This window comes from Argentina anserina, chromosome 1, assembly GCF_933775445.1.
Source record: "Argentina anserina chromosome 1, drPotAnse1.1, whole genome shotgun sequence".
Classification (NCBI taxonomy): domain Eukaryota; kingdom Viridiplantae; phylum Streptophyta; class Magnoliopsida; order Rosales; family Rosaceae; genus Argentina; species Argentina anserina.
In genome coordinates, this window is record NC_065872.1 from 826,684 (window position 1) to 851,400 (window position 24,717).

The window sequence follows — 24,717 nt, forward strand, 5'->3', positions numbered from 1 at the left end:
TTCAACATTTTTCTTTTCAGTTAATTTCTTCATATCGATCGAGCAACCAGAAATTTGGCTGTACTAATTAATCAAGACATTACTGCAAATGCTAGCTCAACCAGGACATAGTATTTGGAAAATGGGTAGACCATTAGATTAATAGCACCATTCAACATATTATCTTCATATGTAAGGGTCGAAAATTTCTAACATGCATCTCTATACGTGAAAAGATCGACAAGGTGTTATTTCGAATATAAATTAAATTATCCTTCGAGATTGTGTGAGCAGATCTACGACCAACCTATCGAAGACTTTCTCCCATTAATTAGCTAGAGAGTTCTGATGATAAGGGACCCTGATGATAAACCAAAAACTTGAAGGTGTGGTATGAATATCAGATCGATCACCATCTGAAAGAGCCATGCATATGAATTGTAGGTAAGCACCAAACAAGAGCAAATACTGGTCTGACTTGCAGTTGCGCTCTATTATTTTCCAGATGAGGAGGATACGTTCCCCTCGGCCATTGGTCACTCGACCATATCACCATCCGTAGCTTCTATCTTTTCGCCACGTATTGCCGCCCAAAAAGAGAAAAGAATCGGAATACGTACCCCTCAACTCTACAAATCGGAGCTACGTACAGAATATATAACCCTCTATATATCACATTTCACAGTTGATCCGTAAAATCTAAACTCATCAGAATCATTTGAGATATTGTAGAATGCCAGACCATCCACCACCACCACACGGCCACCCACCACCTCCAGGTCCGGGGCACCACGAGCCTCCTCCGCCCCATGGCCATGCTCCTCCTCCTCCAGGTCCTCATGCACCTCCTCCTCCAGGGCCTCATGCACCTCCGCCAGGACCCCATGCACCCCCGCACGGCGGCCCTCCTCATCATGATCACCACCACCCATGAATAAACTATACGCAGGAGGCCATCAAGCTAGTCAACAAGTTATGATCTATACGTCTACGTGTGCTTGTAATATTGTGATCTAGCTAGCTTCTAGTACTTCTAGTTGCTGGGTTTATTGTATTTGCTTCATCGATCTGTCAAGCATTACTTATATATGTAACGAACTAATGATCGACCACCATATGACGCCTATGTAATATATATATATATATATATATATATATATAAGAAGAGTATCAGCTCTGTGGAATTATGGTTTCTATGTATCTTCAGCTTGTGTATATTTTTATTCATCAGCCATTACGTATGTACGTAGTTTCATTTGCTCTTAACATAATTAATGTATGCAAACATCCATCTAAATCCTTACAAGAGGTTAATTTGTTCAAACTCGATCAAAGCTAGAGAGCTGGCATGGATTAGATGAAACTGAAAACGAAGACAAATTCTCTCTATTCATAGTTTCATACGGACCCGGATCATATTCGCTAGTTAGCCTTAATTAAGTAGATCCATATGTGAATCAGAATGAGAGTTCAAAAAGAAAAATGGAAAGAAAAAGCTAGAGCAAGATTAAAGTAGGCTTTGAGTATGTGCTATTCTGTAAAATGTCCACAGATTTATTCATTTCTTAATCAATTTGTGATCGAGCTTCGATCTGTTTATTGTAAGTCGTTTTCTGGCAAATCCTCATATCCGAAAACGCATGGCTCCAACATGGACGAAGACGAGCATCAATGATCAATGTTCAATTATTCACAATTGCAGCCTTGCAGCGACCGGCTGGTTTGGTGATCTAGCAAAGTTAAAGTTGCTCTGTGCCTCTGTCCCGAAAAGATGAAGAGAAAGTTAAAGTTCCATACTGCGCTAGTTCAAGAACGCACTACGTTATGATCTTGTGGTTCTCATAATGAATGAAGCATCACCACACGAAAATTCAGAACCGAAAAAAAAAAAAAAAAACACAGTGCACGATTAACAAGCATGCTAGCAGGAGTTGCTGCAACGAAAGCTATTCAATTATCCCAGTCGACTGAATCGAGCTACCATTCTGCCAAAATAAGATAAAATAAGTTTATCCTTATATGGATATGCTAAGATATTATGTGGCACCGATTAGTCTATTACAATGAAGCATGTGTCATTCTGAAGATAATATCACAATATCTTTTTAGTTTATAGCCCTTTAGTCCTTTACCGACACCATTCTCCTATAAATACAACTCCCACTAGCTTGAAATCTTCAACAGTTCGCCACATCAAGAACAACTTCTCTTTTTATATATACAAGCGAGTCTCAGCAAGGATCCGAAGATGCATCACGGTGATCATCACGGCGGTCCAGGTCACGGAGGACCGGGTGGGGGAGGTCACGGAGGACCGGGAGGGGGAGGCCACGGAGGACCGGGAGGAGGAGGCGGTCACGGAGGACCAGGAGGAGGCGGCCACGGAGGTCCAGGTGATCACGGCCATGGAGGAGGTGGACAAGGAGGACCAGGCGGTCACGGTGGTGGAGGCGGAGGACATGGAGGTGGAGGAGGTCATGGTGGAGGTGGAGGAGGTCACGGTGGAGGTGGAGGAGGTCACGGTGGCGGAGGAGGAGGAGGAGGACACGGTGGTCACTGATCATGGAGCTGTTTGTGTTATCGTTTGTGTTAATTAGCTGACTACGAACTTCTTATGCACGGTGTACTACCTAGCTGAATAAGTCTCTTCATGCATGGGACTTTGTGGAATCGGTTGTGTTTGTCATTTTCCTAGTTGGGTTGATGAGATCCTAGCTAATGGAGCTAGGGGATTCGATCTTGTGTTTCAAGTCTGTAATAATTGTGTATGAACGTGTAATAAAACCCACGTATTGCGTATTTGATTTGTCTCTTAGGCTTTAATTTAACTAATTTAACAGTGCATGCAGCTACAAAGGCAATAAAATGACCAAGAACATAAGAAACAGGAACCCTTGGTCATTTATAAAATTCAAATCGCATAAGAGACCTTCGGCTATCCTAATTAAGCATCAAACGATGTCCGGCCAGAAGACCAGCGTTGGGAAGCAAGTCGTAGATCGTATGAATAGGATAGCCTGGAGATATCGAAAGACGTTGTATTTCAAACGACAATTTATACAATAACTTTCCCCTGCAGTTATGTTACTCTATGTTTACTCTTAGTACCTTTCATAAGGAAAAGTTGAAAATCATCCAAGTTTTTTTCACAAGGCATCTTAAATCATGATCTTAAATCTCTAGATAGTATATATATATATATATATATATATATATATGATTTAGATAGTTTTTAAGTCATAACCACTTATGTGAGTATAGATATGAACTATGGTCGATATCTCAGTCATGAAATTCTCCCTTTTAGAATCAATATAATGCAATCAGCTAAGTTATAGATCGATATATCACTTCGAAGTTCCAACTCAAATGAGCATGAGATGGCGCATCCCATGCATTAGGTTCCACATCAATAAAGGCCCAACTTCCTTTCCCTCCAATTCTTTTTTTTGGTATCGAAAATAATTTTTATTTCCCTTATAATTATTTATTACCTTTGCTTCACAGACATTTCACCCTTCACCAGGAAGGCCCTCATTTTCTTTGAATCTGGTGGCCTTCTTCTTCTTCATTACAGATCCAAAACCCTAATCAAAGATTCATCCTTTTCATCTCCCCTGCCACAACCAACAACTGGGTTCATCAATTCAGGTACAATTTGAGCTCCTTGCACATTCTTTTACTCCTTTACAACTCAACTTTTATGATCCACCATCTTTCTCTGTTCTTAAAGTTTACACCTTTATCTCAAATTGAGCATGGAATCCAAAACCCAACTAGCCCCAGCTCTTAATTTCTTCCCAACCCTAAAACCCCCAAACAAAACCCAATCTTTCCACCAAATCTCAGTCCTGATCATCACCTTCATCGCCTATGCTTCCTTCCACGCCTCCAGAAAGCCCCCCAGCATTGTCAAGAGTGTTCTTGGGCCCAAACTGCAGTCCAATTCGAGCTCTTTCGACGCCGGTTGGGCCCCCTTTGATGGGCCTCAGGGCACCCATAGGCTTGGAGAACTTGATCTTGCATTTCTGTCTGCATATTCTATTGGAATGTATTTTGCAGGGCATGTTGGTGATAGGATTGATTTGAGGTTGTTTCTTGCTTATGGTATGTTGGGGAGTGGAGTTATGACTTGTGTTTTTGGGTTAGGTTATTGGTGTAATGTGCATATGTTGTGGTACTTTGTGTTTGTGCAAGTTGTGTGTGGGTTGTTTCAGTCAATAGGGTGGCCTTGTGTTGTGGCAGTTGTGGGGAATTGGTTTGGGAAGACCAAGAGGGGGTTGATAATGGGGGTGTGGAGTTCACATACTTCGGTTGGGAACATTGTGGGATCGGTTATTGCTTCCGGGGTTTTGGAATTCGGATGGGGTTGGTCGTTTGTTGTGCCTGGAGTTTTGGTGATTTTGGTTGGGGGTTTGGTGTTTTTGTTTCTACCTGTGAGGCCGGAGGACTTGGGGTTTGAGTCGCTGGGGAAGGGAGAGGTTGAGATGAATGGGGAGGTTGATGGTGTGGGAAATGTGGTGAAAGTGGAGTCAGAAGAAGCTGGACTACTTAGAGGAGAAAATGTAGAAGGTAATGTTGGTGTTGGTACTGAAACTTTGACTGCGATTGGGTTTTTGGAGGCGTGGAGGTTACCGGGGGTTGCACCATTTGCATTCTGCCTCTTCTTTTCGAAGCTGGTGTCTTACACTTTCCTGTACTGGTTACCATTCTACATAAGGAACACAGGTAATTCATTGACTCAAGTGCTTTTGTATGATAAATTCAATTGGTTTGGCGGTGCCTGGGTTTTGGATCAGAAATAGTTACCCTCAAAGAGAGATGCAGGTGTTGTAGACAATGCTGAATTTAGTCATAGGTATTGTAGCTAGGTGTTATTATTAACTTCTCAATTTAATCTCAACTTCTGTTTTACCTTGTAGCTGTTGCTGGGGTGCAATTGTCACACAAAACTGCTGGAAACCTTTCAACAATATTTGATATTGGAGGAGTATTTGGTGGAATTTTAGCAGGATTGATATCAGATATGCTTGAAGCTCGTGCTGTTACATCGATTGCATTTTTGATACTTTCAGTTCCATCCCTTGTTCTCTACCGGGCATATGGAAGCTTATCTATGGCTGCCAACATTATTCTGATGTTTCTTGCCGGATTGCTGGTGAATGGTCCATATGCACTCATCACAACAGCTGTTGCTGCTGATCTCGGCACTCAGACATTAATCAGAGGCAATTCTCGTGCCTTGGCTACTGTAACTGCAATCATAGATGGTACGGGGTCTGTTGGAGCAGCTCTCGGTCCACTCTTGGCTGGCTATATATCAACAAGGGGATGGAACAGTGTCTTCTTGATGCTAATTCTTGCTATTGTTTGTGCCACTTTGTTTTTGATACGCATTGCTAGAATTGAGATTAAAGAGAAGTTGAGTGGGAGAACATGGTTTTGGCATAGCATAGATACACAGTGATTAAGATCAAATAGCATAGACACTGATTGAAAAGTAATAGACACCGATTTTTGTATGGTTAAGGTATAGCATAGAATAGATACAATGATTACGAAAGTAATAAACTTGTGTATTTGTTGAATCAGGGTATCAGTGATGAATCTTTTTGTGCTCCTGATAAAATGGTTGAGAAAAGAAAGAGGGAATACAACCAAATGTTTGGAAAGAAAAAAAGAAGAGTATATACATGATCCAAAAGCTAGAAGTACAGTTATAGAATCATTCTTAAGCAACAGAGAATTGCCTTAGCCACCTCATATGCAATGCAATTTCTTCCCTCAAACTGTGATCTCCATTAGGTTCTATCAGTATACAAATTGTTATCCCAAAGCTTGGTAATATGAATGTCTTCTGTGTTCTTCTCATCTGCTGTAGAACCAACTGAACCACCAGATATAAAGGAAGACGACAGTCCCCTTTCTGGAAATATATACGCAGGAGCCGAACTTGTTATTGATCAATTGTAATCTTTGTCCATCACCAGAAACATCAACAATTGAAACACACTAGTGACTATTGATCCAAGAAGAATTGAAGATTTTGTAGTCCCTCAGCAGAAATACTACGTGTGACTCTAGGCCTTTCTACCACTGCATGTGGAGGCGGCTCCAAGTGAAAACTCACCATAACAAGCGTCAAATTGTCAGTTGCACCTCTTTTTATTGCCTCCTCAACTATTTGCTTGCAACACAGCTTCACATCATTGTGCTCTTGGAGTTTCCTCCGAGCAAAGTCTACAGCATTTTGGTTGGTGAACACATCCCATATTCCATCACTACCAATGATTAAAAACTCATCATCCTTGGTCAGTGTTGTCAATTTAAGTTCCGGCTCAGCACTCAAGGGTCCTCCCCTTTCACCCTTATCCTTCAACCCTTCAATATGCCAATCACCTAGTGCGCGGGTAACACCTAACTGGCCATTCAGGTAACCATCATCAACATATCCACCCAAAGACTCAATACGCACTCTTTCCTTTGCGCAGCCGGGTCTATGATCTTTTGACATTTCTATAGCTGCTCCATTCCGTGATAGTATAGCCCTGCAATCTCCGGCATTTGCCACAAGCAAAGACCTGCCCAAAATTTAATGCTTTAAGAAGGAACAAGCAAACTGTACTGTCCTAACAAGAGATACGATGAATACAAATTAAGCAGTGTCAAGAGCTTAAATATGAGCAAGGGCCAACTACGATTAGATTTATTATAATGTAATTCAATTCCAATGTAACACCACATTAATGGACTGGTTACTTCCTTTTACTTTATTCAAAAAGGGCCATGACTTGCAGATTTTTCAATATATTGCTTGTAAAACGACATGATGTAAATGACACTGGAAAAAAAGTTTCTTTACCTTCCAAATATCATTGCAGTGAGTGCAGTTGTGCCAGAAGCAAGAGAAGACCGAACAGAGCAAGTTTTTGCGAATGCAGCATCTGTCTCGACAAATGACCTTGTTATTACCTTTTCAAGCTCTAAGGGAAAGTCAGAATCCTCAACAATGACTCGTGGCAAGTTGTCACGAACAAGTTGTGCTGCATCCTTTCCCCCATGACCATCAAATACCTGTTTGTTCAAATTGGTGTTGCAATTTAAACCAAGACTCAGAATGGAAAGCTACAGAAGCAATAACATACCGTGAATGGTTGTAAACAGAAGTTAAGTGAACTTACACCATAGAAGGAGATTGCTTCGTCATTGAGCACATTATAACCAAACTTCTTAGCCAAGTTACCAATGCATATATGAGTATCTTCCATGTGTGGCCGACCTCCTATATCAGACCACTCTCCTGACCGAAGGGCAGGGACAAATTGTAACATGTTTTGCTTTTGGTCTACAACTACTGAATCCTCAGAAATGCTTTCAAGCTGAAAGATCAACAAAAATAATACTTGAATGAGACATTGAGACTGTCAAGCACAATCAATTTTGGGAACTCAAAATTTCTCTAACTAATATCTAACTTCTGAACCAACAAAAAAAAAACCTCGGCTTAAAGAACAAACTCTAATTAGCACATAACCATCAACAACATCAGGATTTCCAAACAAGGATGGAAATGAATGCTAAAACAAGAAAGACATTATGAACCATCAATCCTTCTCTTTTTCCTTGTTCTGTATACTTACTTCAGATAAATTGAAAATCGAAGCAGAAAAGTATAGAAACTCTCCCACAGAAGACTAATAACCTCAATAAATAAACAGACTTTGTTTATATAATTGGTAAAAGTTCACCTTCCAAGTTTTCAATCAAGGGTAATTACATTGCAGCTAAATAAAGAGGTTGGTCTTTAACAGGTTTCAACATGTGAAAATAATTCCGGTGATCCAAAATGAACTGAAAAGCAAGTACAGTAAATACAGTAAATACCAATCACTACGGTAAGTTCAGAGTCCCCAGTCATATCAATCACAAACAAAATAAGAAACCAAATCCCAGAACTCAATTTTAACCAAATGTATCCTAAAAGGTTCCAAACTTGACAACCCAACAAAGCTAAGCCATCAAAGAACACAATGATTGAAATCTCACCTGAAACGAATCCAACACGCTGCTCTGATTATCAGAGTTCATCACCATAGATTCCCTGTCCAAATTACCCTTCTGCCTGTTGTTGTTCTCCTCCATGTTTCCCATCTCTGCACCATTCAAACACATGCCTTTGTGCTTTGTGATTATAATGGCGGTGCTATTCTCAGTGCTTGAATTTTCAGCAAAGTTGTTGAGGGAATCAAATAGTAAAAACAGAGAGAAACAGAGAAAATATAAACTTGTGGAGAGAAGAAGATTCTGGGAATATGTGAGTGGGAAATGGGGGCCTCTGTTTTAGACTAGTAGTATTTATGAGATAGAAAGAATGTAAATTCCAGAATTTTCTGGGAAAATGTGGCTGAAAATCAGTTTGTTGTGTTCTATGATATTATTATTCTACTGCAAAAAAAAAACATTTTTTTGGTCTTGATCTTGCTTACAGGTGAGGTAAGCTAAAACAGGGGACTGTATTTTCTTGCCTATTTCAGTATTTCCTGTTCTCAATAATCTAGAGGAGGTGAAGATGCCAAGTTTTGGTGTTGTTTAATATCGATGTTGTGTTTGACTAAGATCACCAACTAACATCACCAAAAAGGGTTCCACTTTTTGAAATATCCTAACCACTAAAACCATAGGGTAATCTTAGTGCTACAACCAATAATCATATCAGAGGATTTAGGCCATTTGTGGTTAGGCTGTGTGATATTTACATAGAAATGTAAAGGAAAATGTTATGCATAGTAGAAAATTATAGTTTAAAAAGAAAAAACTGCAGCTGTGGAAAAATTAACAGCATAAGGATATGGTCAAGATATTCTTTAAAGATATATTTTTCTAAAATTATATACTGTGCTTTGTCTCATTGGCTTTCACATCATACACAAGAATCATTTTTAAGTGTTGATTTGTGTAATTAATTTCTATTTGCAATTTACTTGTTTATGTTTTAATGCAAATTTAGATATAACTACAAAGGAGACCCTAAACCCTCTGCTCTTTAGTTACTGTCCAATATGTCTTTGATTCATAATTGGTATCAAACCTAATAGGTTGAAACTTCAAAAACTTCAAACACAATTGATGAAACTTTGTTTTATTTAATCAACAATAATTGCCTCCTAAAAAGTTTAAAAGTGAATGGAAAGGCATGTTCAATGTGAAAGTGATCATGCAAGATAATGACTTTGAGATTTTTTTTTTCTCTTCCCCATCCTAATTATGCTCTCAACTTTTTCATAATAATAAATTGAAACATCTCCAGCAATTATCTTCTCCTCATCTTATATGAAATACTGCTCCTTGTTCACTAAGTGCGGTGATAATTTGCACTTTTGGGTAATTTCATCTACACCATTGTTATGCCTATTGCTCATTTGAAAGGTCTTCGGTCCAATAATGCTTTACCTACAGATTTGGGTAAAATTCTTCTGCCAATGTGAACACAGTGAATAAATGGAATTTACTTTTAGCTGTGATTCTTTGCTGTCATATTCAGAAGAACTTTCTGCTTCAGTGCTTCTAAGTCAAGCCACGGAGACGAACTGTGCTGTCTGGGGTACTATCCTTGGTTTGTTACCGTATTGGTTGAAGGAGAATCTTCATCTTGCAGATGACACAACACACAAGTGAGACTCATACGTGGCCCAAAAGTTTCAAACAACTATCATTTCTGGTTAGAAGTGAATGATTTGATAGTATGAAGGTGTCAATTATGATGGGAACTTTTGAATGAGATTTTAGAATAGTTGGGAACGTAGAGTTGAGTCTAGCAGTAACAGTTTGTCTGTTTCAGGCAATGACTGATATCCCAAAACAATAATGATACATATAATCTGTGACACTGGCCAAAGAGCCAAATTAAGTGGCCGGAGCTTCAAGAGGAACCCCATTTTTCTTGCTCCTCAATGATGTACAACGAAAGATGGGATGAAGATTTTTCATCAAGATGATGATGAAGTGATGGAAGAGATCCTGTGTGGGTATGGATGATTGAGGATTGCCTTGCTCGCACGTTTTTCATGAAGCTTGCATTCTTAAGTAGATGGTTATCAATCACCATCGTCCTGTTTTGCCAATTTGATATAAAACCAAATAGTATCACAGTTTGATACAAATAAGCTTTTCCTGGAAAATATCTGGATTCGTATTCTTGGAGCTCAATTGTACCGGCCGTCAGTAATTCCCATCTTATGTTTTTTCTCCAACTTCAAAGCACTTCTTTTCAAAGAATCCATCATTTCAAGCTGTACATATGAAATAAAGTCTTGCCAGAAGCAATAAAAAAAAAAGTTGGTTCGACCCCGTTAAGTTAATAGCAAGGTTGCCTCAATGGCAAATTGACATTACATCACACAATTTCAAGCAGGAAAGAATCATTTTAGATCAAGATTGGTAAAAAAATTAGATGAAGCATGAGATCTTAGTTCAGAGACTAAATTGATAGCATTGATACCAGATGATCTTTTATAGGTCGAAAACTAATCTGAGGTATTGAGAGTAAATATGTAATACTTTATTATAGGTCGAAAACTAATCTATTCATAAATCATAAAATCGATCTTTAAAATGTTTCAAGCAAATATTGACAATGTCTGTAAACTGACTCAGCCGGGTATGGTTCTCATTTCCATCTGCTGATCTACTATAGAAGATATACAAGATAATTCAAAACAGCACATGAATTACCGACGATGATATTCAGACTAATAATTTCAAGTCAAATAACTCTCATATTTATATATCTTCAGAATCATGTCCCCGAGAGCAAATCCATAACTCAAAAGAAATTTTAGTCTCCCTTGAGATGAGAAAAAAGATTGATATTGACACAATGAGTAATGCCGCCTTATGCCAGCAGCACAAGCACACGATTGATTCTAACTCAAGACATCTGATCACTTTTCACGACCATGGATAGCTGCTCAAACAAGATAACCTACTCCTTCTGCATTTCAAAGGCCATATCGTAAGTTCACAAAACCAAGAGAAACTCTTGAACTTCAACAATATTGCCAATACATATTTCCTAATGCTGCATTCTAAAAATGTTGTTCCCAAAAAGGATAATATTCACTCTTGAATTGTAGTACTTCTTGAGTTCTTGACTATGAGACATTATCAGTCTTGTCACTCCTTAAGAAGCCGTAGCTTAGATCTACACCAGTTGTGTGCTGTATGCTTCCACTATTGACTTTAAATTGTGAGATGCTTTTATTCGAGTAAAGACACTAAGACTGTAGCATATGGCAAGTTGCAAACCTTAGAAGCATCATTGAACAGAGAGAGAATAAATAATAAATAAATAGAAAAGATTTTCATTGACAGCACCTTTTGGCGTTTTGAACTAGGAGGCTCGTCACAATCACTCTGACTATGTCGACGTGATGTCCCAACATTGGAGTTCTCCGCCTGCAAACCAAATACAGGATGACTTCATGTTCTCTATTAATTAATCGTAGTAACATTCAAACATTCCATTTTAGAAACACAGAGTGTTGAAACATGAAGCATAGAAGGCCAGGAAATATGATAGCTGATGTAACATGCATACCATAGTGGACGAGTCCTGGGCCGTTGTGTGCTCAGGAGAGTTTTCTGCTTCTGCAGGTACAAGACCCGGCTCTCTAGTTGCTGCTTGAGATATTATGGGCATGACTTGATGAAGCAAATTAGACAAAAAGAATCCTTCTTCGCTAACCCTTGGTTCAGCTTCGGAAGTAACAGCGGCACCACTAGATGTCCTTGCCTGATCTGATACAGTACTAGAATTCACTCCTTGTACACTGCCATCTTCTACGTGAATTTCACCACCAGGAAATAGAGCCCGTAGTAAATTTAAAATACCGCTTGGGACCTGTCTCTCGGATTCTTGATCACTTTGGGTTCCACCAGATGATAAAAAGCTGATACTGACACTTCGTCCATTAGGGGGATCTGCTTGCCTTATATTGGGAGTTGGTCCTGCAGGACAGCCAGTATAAGTATTACAACTCATATAGCTTCACCGTCTTAGTTAACTACAGTAGAAGAGATAAACAAACTAAATCTGGTTCCTGTGTGAACTAACAGCTAATATGAATCAGTGAGTAAGACATTGATATTACAGGGTTCGTAACATAGTATAAGAGGCCATTTGCAGTAACATTTTAAAGGCATGTCCTGTAAAACAAAATGAAACCGGAGCATCTAACAAATATCAAAAATAAAATAAAACCAATGACAAATGCACATCATAATTTCACATCTGGAATAACGAGGTTGAGTTTGGAAACATGATCGTGCGGCAAGTTACAGCTCCACTTCCTTGACTAGTTCAGTATAATATTATTCACTATTCCACTCGTTTGCCTTTTGGCCTCCCATCATCTTCTTCTTGGTTGAGTATAAGTAAATCATACATTATGTACTCCAACCAAAGAATCCCAGGCCTCCATTTCACCATTACCAATCCAGGGGAAGCAATTTAGCTTACCATATGTATTTGCATATTATGTGCTCATTATATGATTAACTTCAACTAGTACATTGCAGGGTACATTCGTTCAGGGAGTTAGGGTAATATTACCCTCTCTTCCAGGATCTGAAATGTTTTCAGAAGATTGCCGATCAGTATGAAGACCGGCAGGACGACGATCACCAGATTGTGACTCTTGCTCCCCATTCATATTTCCAGAAGCTACATGTTGAAACCTTCCGAGAAAGGGATAGTATAACCCAAATGAACTACCAGCAGACTCTGATGGTAAGCGACTGCCAACTACGGCCCTGATTGGCACTACCCTTGGCCTTACACCTGAATCTCCAGCGAAAGCTAAACCATCTGAGACACTTGGCGCTGTTTGATTGACAGGACCTTCACCACCTGAACTTGGTGCTGAGTTTCTTTGTAAAGGTTGCTGAAGATTGTGATGCTCTTCTTGATTGACATTGGCAGTGGCCGCTGGGGAACCTTATCGTGAAAGTAAATAATACTTACACACTGACATATAGCAAACATCATACAACAACTAAGCAGAATGTGGAATATATAAAAGGTACCTCTTCGTATCTGTATATCAATCCGCCTTGGATGAAAACCAGAACCAAGTCCATTAAGTAGACCAGAACCGGGCTGCAGAGCTCCCATGGGGATGGCACCTAAACTCATTCCTGATTGAAAAGGAAGAGGCTGGACAAGAATCATTCAATCTCAATCAGTACAGCTAGAATAACTTCAGAAGAGAGATTTGCAACTCTGATTTAGGTGCAGAAAAAATACCTGAACCATTATAGGATTAGGACCAGTCGGGGATATGAAAACTGCAGGCCCAGCATTAACCACAGCATCAGACTGTATCAGAGATGAGCCGAAAATGTTACATAGATCAGATAATAGTCGAAGGGAATTGAATGAGTTAAAAAAATGGATTTAGAAAATACCGGTGTTTGGCCCATTTGCAATGTCAACATTGTACGGCCAAGTTCAAGTAAACAGGCACCCAAGTTATGAAACAGTGCTCCGGTTCTCAATGAACTGGCTTGGGTTCTCAACCGTTCTGAGTGATCCGTCACATTTGCTTGATTCTCCAACTGGCTTGCAAGTCGCTGCAAAGATATAACATGAAATCACTATGTCTTTTCGTTTAACATAATAAATCCAGAGAGTTGTAAGCTTGTACCAACTTATGAAAACACCAGATAGAATCAAGCTACCAGTAATATATTGATACTAAAATACCGAATTATATACTTGCAACAATAAATGGAAATTTACAATTCCACTTGAGCACGCACATGTAGAGATTCTCCAGCTTGTTCAATGAGTAATAGTCTAGCAGTACGGATGACTTCTGCCAACGATGCAGGTGACGGGATCCCCTCTCGTCTTATTCCGGAACCAGACGAAGAATTCTCACTTTCATCATTTCTATGAATAGCGGCTTCACTGTGCGCTCCATCCCTAGCTGTTGGTGATTAGTAAATTCAATTTCAGAAAACCAGAAACATAGGTGAAACAAACAAACAAAAATTATCAAAAACATCTTGTATGAAGACTACTTACCAATTGCCTGAAAGTCGCGCCTTATATGACTCAAATATCGAGATAAAGTATTCAATGAATCAGGAATCACCTAAAAGGGCCACCAATAAAGCAGAAAGTCAATAATTTTCTTCCAAACAGATCCATATACTAAACATCAAAGCAGGCCATAAAAATTAAATAGCAGAAGATATTTGAAAGTTTAAACTAACCAGTGGCAGATTCCCCAATGAAAATGCTGCTGAGTGACCAAAAGTGCCATTTGATCCATCGGGTTGAGCCCTTGTGGTAGTTTGCTCAGAAAGAAGTTGGGATAGATCAAACAAACCGCTTAAACCTGATGTCCTTTCAGGCCTCTGTGTCCCAGAATCCTGCAGCATATCAACCATCCACACACCAGATTTAAGATGTAAGCACCAATAATAAGTGCATGAAATTTGACAAAAAGTGGTATATGAGCATAGATCTGTGCATATACAAGATATTTAGGAATTTTCAAGGTGCCATTGCAATTTCTTCTTAATTCTTTCAACATCAAACAATACAAATAAGTTATGGCTAGAATTTTTAATGTGACAACCACCACACCCAAATAAGTGAAGGGTGCTTAACAGACATACTTTGAGTTATATAAGGATTATATTCTAAATATTCAAAATTTTATAGATAGTTTACCGTGACATCAAACCCTTCAATGCTACTTGCAATATTTGGAATTCCTACAGAGCCCAGAACAGCAGAAAGAAACTGCACACCAACAGAGATGAGGAAACTATCATCATTAGATATAATTCAACATGTGGAAACATGAATTATTTAATTTAGCACTCGCCCGACTAAAATCTGGTTGACTTCCATCTCCCTGCACAGGCACACTGAAACTTTCAATGAAGACACTCGATCGACCACGGCTTGTGCTTGAAGCAGGATCAGTTGCTACAGTCAAGTCAAAGCATGCAAATAATAGTTGTACGATTAATAATTGAACCAAGAGATCTGAAAGAGAACAAAGATTTGCTAACATGTCCGAAGCTTACATAAAAAAAAGTGGTCGGTAAAATTTGCTCTAAAGAAACAGTTAAGGAACATCATTATATGTATTGTATTCACCTGAATGATCTGGTAGTCCCTCGGATGACAGAGGAATAGGTTGTCTGACAACCAAATGTAAGGTGTGGCCATCCTCAACATCTAAATCATGTTAAGAAAACAATTTCACATGTTTCACATCAAAATTTGGTGAGTGAAATTTAATTAAAGTAGAAAGAAGCAATTGAGCTTGACTAAAAAAATTGATATTAAACCCATATTAAGCATAAATAATATCCACAAATTTTTTGTTAGTATCCCCAACTGATTGGTGACATATTAGACTTTTTATGTATCTTGAAGAATGAAGATATAGAGCACAGGCTCTTAAAAATTTAACTTCTACCAATCAAAACAACAAAAGAATAGGATACGGTAGGCAGAGAGAAGTTGATCATCCTTAAGAACTTTTCCTCTGCATATTAGCCGTTGTTGCTCTGACAGGACACCAGTAACAGAGGCAATCTGCTCTTTCAAAATAGGAACCGGCATCTGCAGTCAGGCAAATAAAATATTTAGGAAACTTTCATGGAACAAATTAGTACCGGCATGTCCTCATGGGAAATATGCAACTCTTTTGGAACTAGGAAAGAGTGTGTACCTCTTTATCCACTTTGAGAGTATACGTTTGTGAATCCAATGTCTTTATTTTTATCTCAATAGTGGGTTCAGACCCATCCATCTGCTCACTCATCGGCATATATTCACCACCATTACTTCCCATTCTTCTCGATCCCTACAACGAGACAAGAGCTTAAATCAAAATCATTGCACTTCCTTTTCTCTTGTGTATGATTCTCATAATATAACATACCGTAAGCGTAACTTTCAGTCAAAAACAAACTTTCCTCGCTGTTCTGCACTAACAAAACTAAACTCAATTCCAAGTCTGCAACACAAGCAAGACACAACACAGCTGCACACAGTGACAATGTGTTTGAAATCTAAAGCTACAATTATGCTCCACGAAATCGCAACCAAACCATAAGTTCACAACGTATATCAGCACTGTATCTAGTTCCAATTAAGTGAATTAACAACACCCAAAAACACATTTCAATCCACCACAACTACTCATCATAAACACCAACCTCATCTCTCACTAATAATCACTCAACCAAAAAAGAAAGACTTCAACTGAACCAAGTCAATTCCCAATTCCCAACATGCAATCCCCCAAAACCTCACATCACCAACCCCAAGAAATCCTAGGGTTTCTTCAGACCCAACAAAACCACACAAAAAAAAAACTCAAACTTTCGCAATCATTAACCCCAAAACTCGTATCAGACAGCCACCCACCAATCACCAGACCCGAACCCACCGGAAAACCCGACCCACCCACCAAACCGGAACCGGAAAACGAAAAACCCAATTCGGCAAAATAACCACGATCATGGAAAAAAAGCTTCACCTGGTTCGTCTAAAGATCAAAGCTTTAAGCCCAAGAGACGAATTAGGGCGTGGAGCTACGAGGAAGAGAATGGTCTAAGCGTCTGTGACGTCGGCGGCGGCGGCCACGTTGGGGGTGGTGGGTCGTCGAGGGGTGTGTCACTACGTGGGGAATGAAGGACGATGATGATGATGATGATGACTAGTAAACCAGGGAGGGAAAAATATTGGCGTGACTATAAATTGGTGGTGTCACGAGCCCCGTAAAATTCTAGAACTTTTTCACCGCCTACTTCTTTGTGTATTTTCTGTTGAAATCTTTGAAAGGTGAATAGTAAAAAAGGACCCACAATACACCTAGGAAATGTTAATTTCTTTTTGTTTTTTTGGGTTTGATAATATATGCTATGCCAGCTATGGGACTATGGAGTAATTCTGATTAGTATGGACTATGGATTTTTTTGGTTAATGATTAATTTATAAAAGGGACTAATCCCAAAGAACTGTTTATGCTAGCGGGTTAATCGGGATTCCTTCAAGCAACTGAAATAATAATAATAATAATATAAAGAGCACAAGTTGCAAACTCGATCAATTTATAAAGAGTGAAAGGAAACCGACAACTCACTAAATTATGGGTCAAAGACCTTATAACCGAAAACATAAAAGCAACTATGTTAATAAATTCACCACACCCACCACTAAAGCTAGCAAACATTGGCCGCCATAAAGTAGCAAGGTTTACTAAACCGAAGCGTAGAATTCGACGTCATCCTAATTTCAAGACACATATTATATGGAAACCCACAAACAAAACAACATCATACAAACCACCATCGAAACCCAACACATGAATGAGTTGTGTCGGATGAAAGAGAACCAAGAACTGTAACCATAACCACAACAAAGAACCATTACCAAAGAAAATGGGGGGTGATGAACCCATGCCTGAGCATAGTATGGAATGTGGATGGTGATGGGAGTGAGAATCAAATTCTCGGGTGCAATTATGATTTAGTTGTGTATGTGGTGTCGTGAATACTCGAGTGTCAAACTTAACCATTTAGAAGACGGAGCATTTTGTTATTTTAGTGGTATTTTTGTCTCAGAAGAATGTTAAGTGGTGATGATAAATTTTCAAGAAAGTAGTAGTAAGAGCATTAGCTTGAAAGACGTATACATACCAATTTTTCTATCGTGTGCGATTTGTTCTTATATAGGTCTTAATTATAATTTAAGAGAATTCTTTAACTCGAGATAAATGGATACATATCTTAACTAGCTAGGTTGAGTGTTGTACCAAACATAATTGCTTAGAGCTTAATATAAATAAAGATATAGTATAGAGCTTCAATTACACCCTCTACAATTTCCAAATCCAAGAAGATCAAAAGCTTTGACAATGTATAGCTTGAAATCTCCTTGAATAACTACGAGTGCAAATGTTTGTTGTCTTTGCAACATGATAACATCAAAGCTAAAGAAATTGGGAGTGGGATGAGAATTGAAGCTGAATTTCGTGAAAAAAGAACCACTCAAAAATAAAATAGTCGGATGAAAATGATGATGAAGAGGCTACACAATTTGCTTTGGAATCATTTAAGGTTATTTACTTCTAATATATATATATATTTGTTTTATAAAAAAAAATGTCAACTCATTTGTATTTCAGTAAGCAAACTTCTATTATATAATTGATCAAACTATTTCTTCACTTCAAAGTAGATATGAACAATTAAAAAAATATGAAGAAGACTTTTGTTTTTTATTTAAGTCAGTAAAGTTGAAGTCTTCCTTTAATGAAAACTTGATGAGTTTTTGTGTGAATCTTGAATTTTTTTAAAAGGATTGTGATGAATGTGGTATTAGTGTGAGTGATATATTATCTGAGTTGTGACAATTGAAATGAGCTATACAAAAAGCATTAGTTGAAGCGTTGATCGAGCTATTTGAAGCAAATGGATGATTGTTATCTAAATGCTTGGATCACTTACATAATTTTGTTAACTATATTGGTTATAGTTGCATGTGCTGAGAGAACGTTTTCAAAGATTTTTTAGGGAGAAGAATATGTGGAAGTTGAAGATGTGGAAATAGGAAGTGTTGATTTTGGTTTCGATTTGTGGGAGGCTGGTTTCGGGTCGGATGATAAGGATTATGGTGTTCTTTGTTGAGAGAAATTTTATTTTGAGGAAAAGGGTGTTATATTTTGTATATGGGATCATGAAGGCTATTCATAATTGTATTTGGCTAGGCCTTGTTTTGATGGGTTAGCATTTCTTGCTGATCAAGAAAGTTGAAAAGCAAACCAAAGGTAGAATATGTGACGAAAGTGTTGCTCTGCCTCTTGATTGGGGGTTTGATTTGGTTGGTGAAGACCCCGGGTGTGAAGATGCTTGCATCATCTTTCCATGTTAGGTTATACTTTGATCGGATACATGATGTGCTATTTAATCAGTATGTGATCCATACATTGTAGGGGCGGCTTTGGATTGAGATACACATAGGGGAGGATGATGAGGAGAGGCTTGTTGATGAGGTTAAGAAGCTACAAAATGTTGGGGCTACCATGCCTCCTGACCTCGAAGCAAATGCATTCCATCTGGGAATATTGGGAATGGCTCTGGGAGAAGTGGGCTTGTACAACCGTAATCACACCAATCTAGCTTCGGTCACACCTAGTGCCAACCAAGGTAAGCAAGTTGTCGCCCCTATCCACTAACATTACCATCGAGCAGTGTTGGCTTGTCAATCCCAAGTCGCTGCCCTCACCCAAAAGAAAGACTGATGACGCATATTCCCCGCCAAACTTATAGGTTCAGATCTAGGATGAAAAATTTGAGCTTTCCACCTTCGCTTCCTTTGCTCACCTCAGTTCGTCAAAGGAATTGTAGCCACACCACGAAGGGAGCAGTATGAGATAGATCTGAAGTAAATCGGTGACTGGAGATCACCGCCGCCCTACACATGAAACCTAGGGTTTTGTTTTCCTCAACTCCGGATAAGCCGAGCGAATTTTCTATTCTAGGTCTACCTTTTGTTGAAGGAATTTTTTTCTACATATAATGTTGCTAAACTTGTATTCTTTGCTCAACGTACTACAAATAAGATTTAAAAGATATCGGTTTTAGACTAATTTTTTCGAACAAATAATCATTCGAACGACCAATTGTAATCAATAAAATAGATCAAATCCAGTTTATTATTATTATTATTATTATTATTATTATTATAAGAGTCTAATAATGAAAAATCATTCTCAATATCACGACATATATATTATAATCATCCTTAAGTGTGATAGTTTCCATTGGTATTATTGAATGATTATTACATAAAGAAAATAATTAAATGCTTTTATTTTTATCAAATTTAATGTCTACAGTTGTCTTTTTATAAGAGGTTATATATGTAATCTAATAATTAGGAAATGGTAGAGGTGTAATGAGTAATTGTGGAGGTCTCAGTAGCAAAAGCCTATATTTTAATTTACGTGACCGCGTCGATGAATGTTGTGACTATCTTTTCGCAAGTTGTGTGTGCTCTTCTATAAGGTGTACAAATAAAATTCAGAACTCCAGCCATTATTAGAGCATTTCAACGTCAATCACGCGGTGTTAGCAGATGACTGACGAGAAAAGTCGTCACGATGAACAAGTGGAGGTGAAAAAACTTGATCATTGTGTAGTCGTCTCTTTAATAACCATATTATTTGAAAGATTAATACAAGCTAGAAACATGCATGGTAGAAATAACCTAATATGAGTGAATTCTGGGTACATGTACCGGTACACGTAATTGTACTACATACGTTCCCCAATATATATGACATTATAGCTTGCAGGAAATGCGCGATCGATCGATCACCGTCCTTCACCTCCTTGTGCCTCTAGGTCTCTATCGCACTTATCCCACAAGTAGCCAATTAAACGAAGGAAACAGAAGATCAGACCCATCGCACAACCGACAACGGCACCAATAACCAAAAGCCTCAGTGAAAAAAGACCGAGTGAGTATGCCATTGTGACCGACCCGAGAAAGAATGAGTGAAGAAGAATCAGAACAATTTATGAGCTGAGGCTCGAGGCTAACTTTCTTATACTACCACCCATGCATGCATGCATTCCCCTCCTCATGCTCCGTTCGATTACGAATTTAATTGAGAGACAACCTAAATATATAACAAGAATTTGACGAATTCCTAGCTATTGTTGTTACAATTGCATCCAAATTAACATGAAGTAATCAACAGAATACTCACACAATTATAATCAGCAGACCGGATTTTAGTAGTTGGTGACTGATTCGGGGGAGGAGATTGAGGGATATCCGCAACTCTCTATGAACTCACAGACACAAGACAACTGGTGAAGAGTCAGTACAATCCTTTAAATAGAGAAACAAACCTAGACCTTGATAGGAAGGAAACAAGAACGTTAAAAATTTCAGATCTTAATAGGTAATAATAATCAAAGCGATATAATTAAGATTCCTCAAATATTTTGGACCAATGTCTTAAGCCTGTGTTCCCTGTGATAATTAGATCATCGATAGTTCTGTCTTGTGCAAGTAATTTAAGCACGATTATGTTCTCGATTTTCTTCTGAAATCAGGACGTACAAAATCTTCCTAGACTGCTTAGGCATATTCCCTCGATTTTGTAATTAAAGCTTTGCTTATTTCCTTACGTACCTTGGTTATTTTTTTGATGGGCGTACCTTAGCTTAATAGTGCATACGCACATGTAGTGCGTACGTGCATTATGCATGGTTATTCTGTTATAACGTATACTAAATAACGTACGTAGTTAATTTATGGAGAGAACAAACTCATCACGTACTGTATAACACTATAACTGTAGAAGGCCACCAGGACTTGATTTACGTAGAATCAGTATTAGACGTTTTTTCCCACAGAGTCTACATTATATCAGGCTTTGAGGAATATTAATTAGAGAAAATAATTTGCCTCAGGATTATAATGGAATCATATCGATGATCAATTAGTTGGATAAGATCGTTATTATTACATTGTTAGCTGAAAATTTACGGATTAATCAATTATACATCAATGTATACTATACATTTTACATTAAACGGTTGACAACGAATATTATTTTTTCTGACCTCACTCATAAAATAATATTGACCGTCATATGTGGAATGTATATTATATATTTATTTATATTAGAATTTTCCGACATTTACATGTGTTTATAAATAAATTATCGATCTATACTCACAGAATAATTATATACTGTAATTATAAGAGCATGTGATTATGAACAGATTAAACGACGCTTTTGATGTAGACCGATGGCGGATCTTTTCATATCAATTGATTGACGTACGAGAATATACAAAAGCCATATATATTTGTGATAGACTAGATAATTATTGTATATCATGAATTACAGGTGGTGTAATATTGATGGATTTGGTAGGAAATTACCTAGTGGATCACTAGCTCAGATAGTTCAAGCCTTCAAGGGTTTAGCCCTGAGGGTTATATGAACTTCCTGACAGTCACCTTTCCTCGAGTCCCTCGAGAAAATACCAATCTAACCAAACAATTAAGAACAACAATCATCAGCTTTATTCCTTGTGATATATCTCATATCAAGAGAAGAGTAGGCATTGGGAACCACATTTCGGAGAGAAAGCTGGTTGACGAGCTCACAAGAATGGGGATGAATGAGTCAATTGTAAGTATCCTGTTTGAAAACCAATAATACATGTCGGCTTGGATTTGCACTACAATTGAATTTTCCCTTTCCCACACATTAGCACCCTTGCCAAGTTGCCATTGACAACTGAATTATACACAATTGCTAACTGCTAACTAACAAACCTTTTGAGTTGTTGATCCTGATAAATTGATTGAGAGGAATACAAGGCTATTTATACAAAAATCTAAACTACAATTATACACAATTGCTAACTGCTAATTGACTAAAAACGCAACAGCCACTCTAACTAATACACACCACAGTTGCATTAGGTAAGCAAGGTAAAGCCAGCCATGCTGCAAATCCACAATTCAAAGCCATCAGACTGTCACATAATCACATGCTTCAATAAAGATTACAGTCATTTCTTAAAGGTGAATACAAGAACAGAAAATCAACTTAGCAACACCTTTCGAACAAAGCTAACAGGTTTTCTAAATTATATATTACTCACCAGTTGAAGTTAAAAGCCAATCTGGACCTCACTATTCTGATGCTACTTTAAAGACACTGTTGTAGCTGAACTCTGAAGGCTGAAGCTGCTACATGTATGACGACCTATAGCTATTTCGATTAGCGTAACTGATTAGTTAATTGGACCAATGATCTAACTAAAAAGTCAATACCAATGGTCTATCGATGGATCTTGCTAATTATTAAGGTCTGTTTGTGCTCTGTCACAGAAAAAATGCTCAAATTGGGGGCTGCTGTCAAATAGCCTAACCAGGTACTATATATATTATATACTGAGAATGTACGCTAATTATAAACAAAATACTCGTAGTATATATCTTAATCCCTTTTAATCCTCCTTTGTACGTGCTGGCTAAACTAGTTATTATCAAGTCAAATGCAGAAAGAATTAATTGGTCGATGATCTAGAGACCGATACTAAAACATGTGCAGTAATGGAAAGTGCCCTTTTCATCAACATAAAGTGACTGTTATTTGTCTTTGAGCAAAATTGCAGAAATGATTAATTGGGGAAAGAATTAAAAGATTGGAAGAGTCATAAGATGAATATTAATGGGCAAAAATCTTTATAGTCCTAAAGTTTGCAACATTGATCTATTTAGTCCATTAATTTCAGTTGTGATCTATAAAACCCTTAAACTTTCAAAATTTAACATAAACAGTCTAAACCGTTAATTCTCCGTTATTTTTTAACTTAAGTACTGATTTACCCTTCTATTTTTTACTTACACTCTGAAAACTCAATTAGGGGTAAAAAAGTCAAATTACAGTTGATTTAAACAATTAACAGAAAAGACTATTAAGAAAAGGAAATATAAGCTCAGGAACTAAACATATTAGAGCAAAAACTAAGGGAAACCGAATACGGACCTAGGACCTAGAGACTAAATGGATGTTTGCCCAATATTAATTAATGTGTGGTTACTTGAAAACGAATTAAGTTAGGTTTGTTCAACATATAGATTGAGCCGACAGCGAGACATCACATGTTTTTAGGGTTAAACTAATTTTTTGAAACTGGACGGCAGTGGACGATGGATTTCAAAAACGCTGAACATTTCGTTGATCTAGAGACATGTTTTCTGGTGCTATGCATTTACATTTTTTTACAATATATACTGGTTTACAACCAGATAATCCAATATGAATGAATATATGATTTTATGCAGGTTCGAGATTGAGATACATCTGTATGTTTAAGATTTAAGTACACCATGCCATGCATGCGCATATGGATATCATGCGATAATCTACCAAGTTGTTAATTAGTTGTTACGATAGAGAGACTATATACTAACCGCAAGATACTAATATTCATATCGATCAAGAATCCAAGACTATAAGACTAATATTGATCTTCCAAAAAAAAAAAACTAAAATTGATTGCTCTATTGATTAATTGATACAATTACAATCGCCATAGTCGGGTTATTCGTAGTTGCACTACTATAGGACATTTCGACTTCTCATAAACACATGGATGAAGTATGATATTAGCAAATACGTAAGTAACACAAATCAGAACTGGCCAGAAATGTATATGTCGTTATGATTTGGACAATAGAGAGAAATAAATAATGGATCCAATCTATAGGTTTACGGTAGGACATATAGCTTAATTCACGTGCTGTTTTTTATATGTACACTAGCTAGCAACATACTGTGCATGAAAATTAAATGTTGGTAGTTATCTAGGACGAAAAAGAACATGAACATCTCATTCAAGATCGATCTGATATGTATGTATGTAATGAATGCTAGCTTATTAGATTCTCGTTAATCATGAATCGATTAGATACATATAAAAATAATTGCAGCACCATCTATTACGGGTTCACGAGCTAATGCAAATCAAATAGATAGCACAACCATATCAATTACATATGATTCACATGAAGAAAGTGGTATGCGTTATTTAATTTAGAATAGGCCAGACATCGAGCAATAGAGATTAGAGGATCAAGCAATTTGCATTATCTGTCTTAATAAT

The 24,717-nt window shown here is 37.7% G+C and overlaps 3 protein-coding genes across 5 annotated transcripts; 1 reads left to right on the forward strand and 2 right to left on the reverse strand.

The window, feature by feature from the left end:
* Positions 1-3,494: 3,494 nt before the first annotated feature.
* LOC126805055 (putative glycerol-3-phosphate transporter 5) lies at positions 3,495-5,465 on the forward strand. The gene is made up of 2 exons (XM_050532153.1): positions 3,495-4,707; positions 4,902-5,465. Exons 1-2 carry the CDS (start codon positions 3,738-3,740, stop codon positions 5,444-5,446), a joined length of 1,515 nt encoding a protein of 504 aa, XP_050388110.1. The 5' UTR covers positions 3,495-3,737; the 3' UTR covers positions 5,447-5,465.
* A 533-nt stretch (positions 5,466-5,998) lies between these two features.
* Positions 5,999-8,443, reverse strand: LOC126805064 (probable protein phosphatase 2C 27). Its single transcript, XM_050532164.1, has 4 exons — positions 8,026-8,443; positions 7,161-7,358; positions 6,842-7,053; positions 5,999-6,560 (listed from the first exon to the last, which is right to left on the reverse strand). Exons 1-4 carry the CDS (start codon positions 8,149-8,151, stop codon positions 5,999-6,001), a joined length of 1,098 nt encoding a protein of 365 aa, XP_050388121.1. The 5' UTR covers positions 8,152-8,443.
* Positions 8,444-10,536: 2,093 nt separating this feature from the next.
* On the reverse strand, positions 10,537-16,723 carry LOC126783430 (ubiquitin-like domain-containing protein CIP73). 3 transcript variants are annotated; one of them, XM_050509085.1, is made up of 17 exons: positions 16,548-16,723; positions 15,948-15,990; positions 15,735-15,869; positions 15,508-15,625; positions 15,155-15,235; positions 14,877-14,980; positions 14,720-14,791; positions 14,257-14,415; positions 14,066-14,135; positions 13,798-13,967; positions 13,444-13,608; positions 13,283-13,354; positions 13,063-13,192; positions 12,590-12,973; positions 11,576-11,985; positions 11,353-11,433; positions 10,537-10,969 (listed from the first exon to the last, which is right to left on the reverse strand). In XM_050509085.1, the coding sequence occupies exons 3-17, from the start codon at positions 15,855-15,857 to the stop codon at positions 10,961-10,963; spliced, it is 2,148 nt and encodes a 715-aa protein (XP_050365042.1). In that variant the 5' UTR covers positions 15,858-15,869; positions 15,948-15,990; positions 16,548-16,723; the 3' UTR covers positions 10,537-10,960. The 3 variants fall into 3 exon arrangements, with proteins under 3 accessions (XP_050365042.1, XP_050364964.1, XP_050364892.1); XM_050509007.1 differs by having other exon boundaries at positions 15,948-16,022; XM_050508935.1 differs by lacking the exon at positions 15,948-15,990.
* Between the last annotated feature and the right edge of the window lie 7,994 nt (positions 16,724-24,717).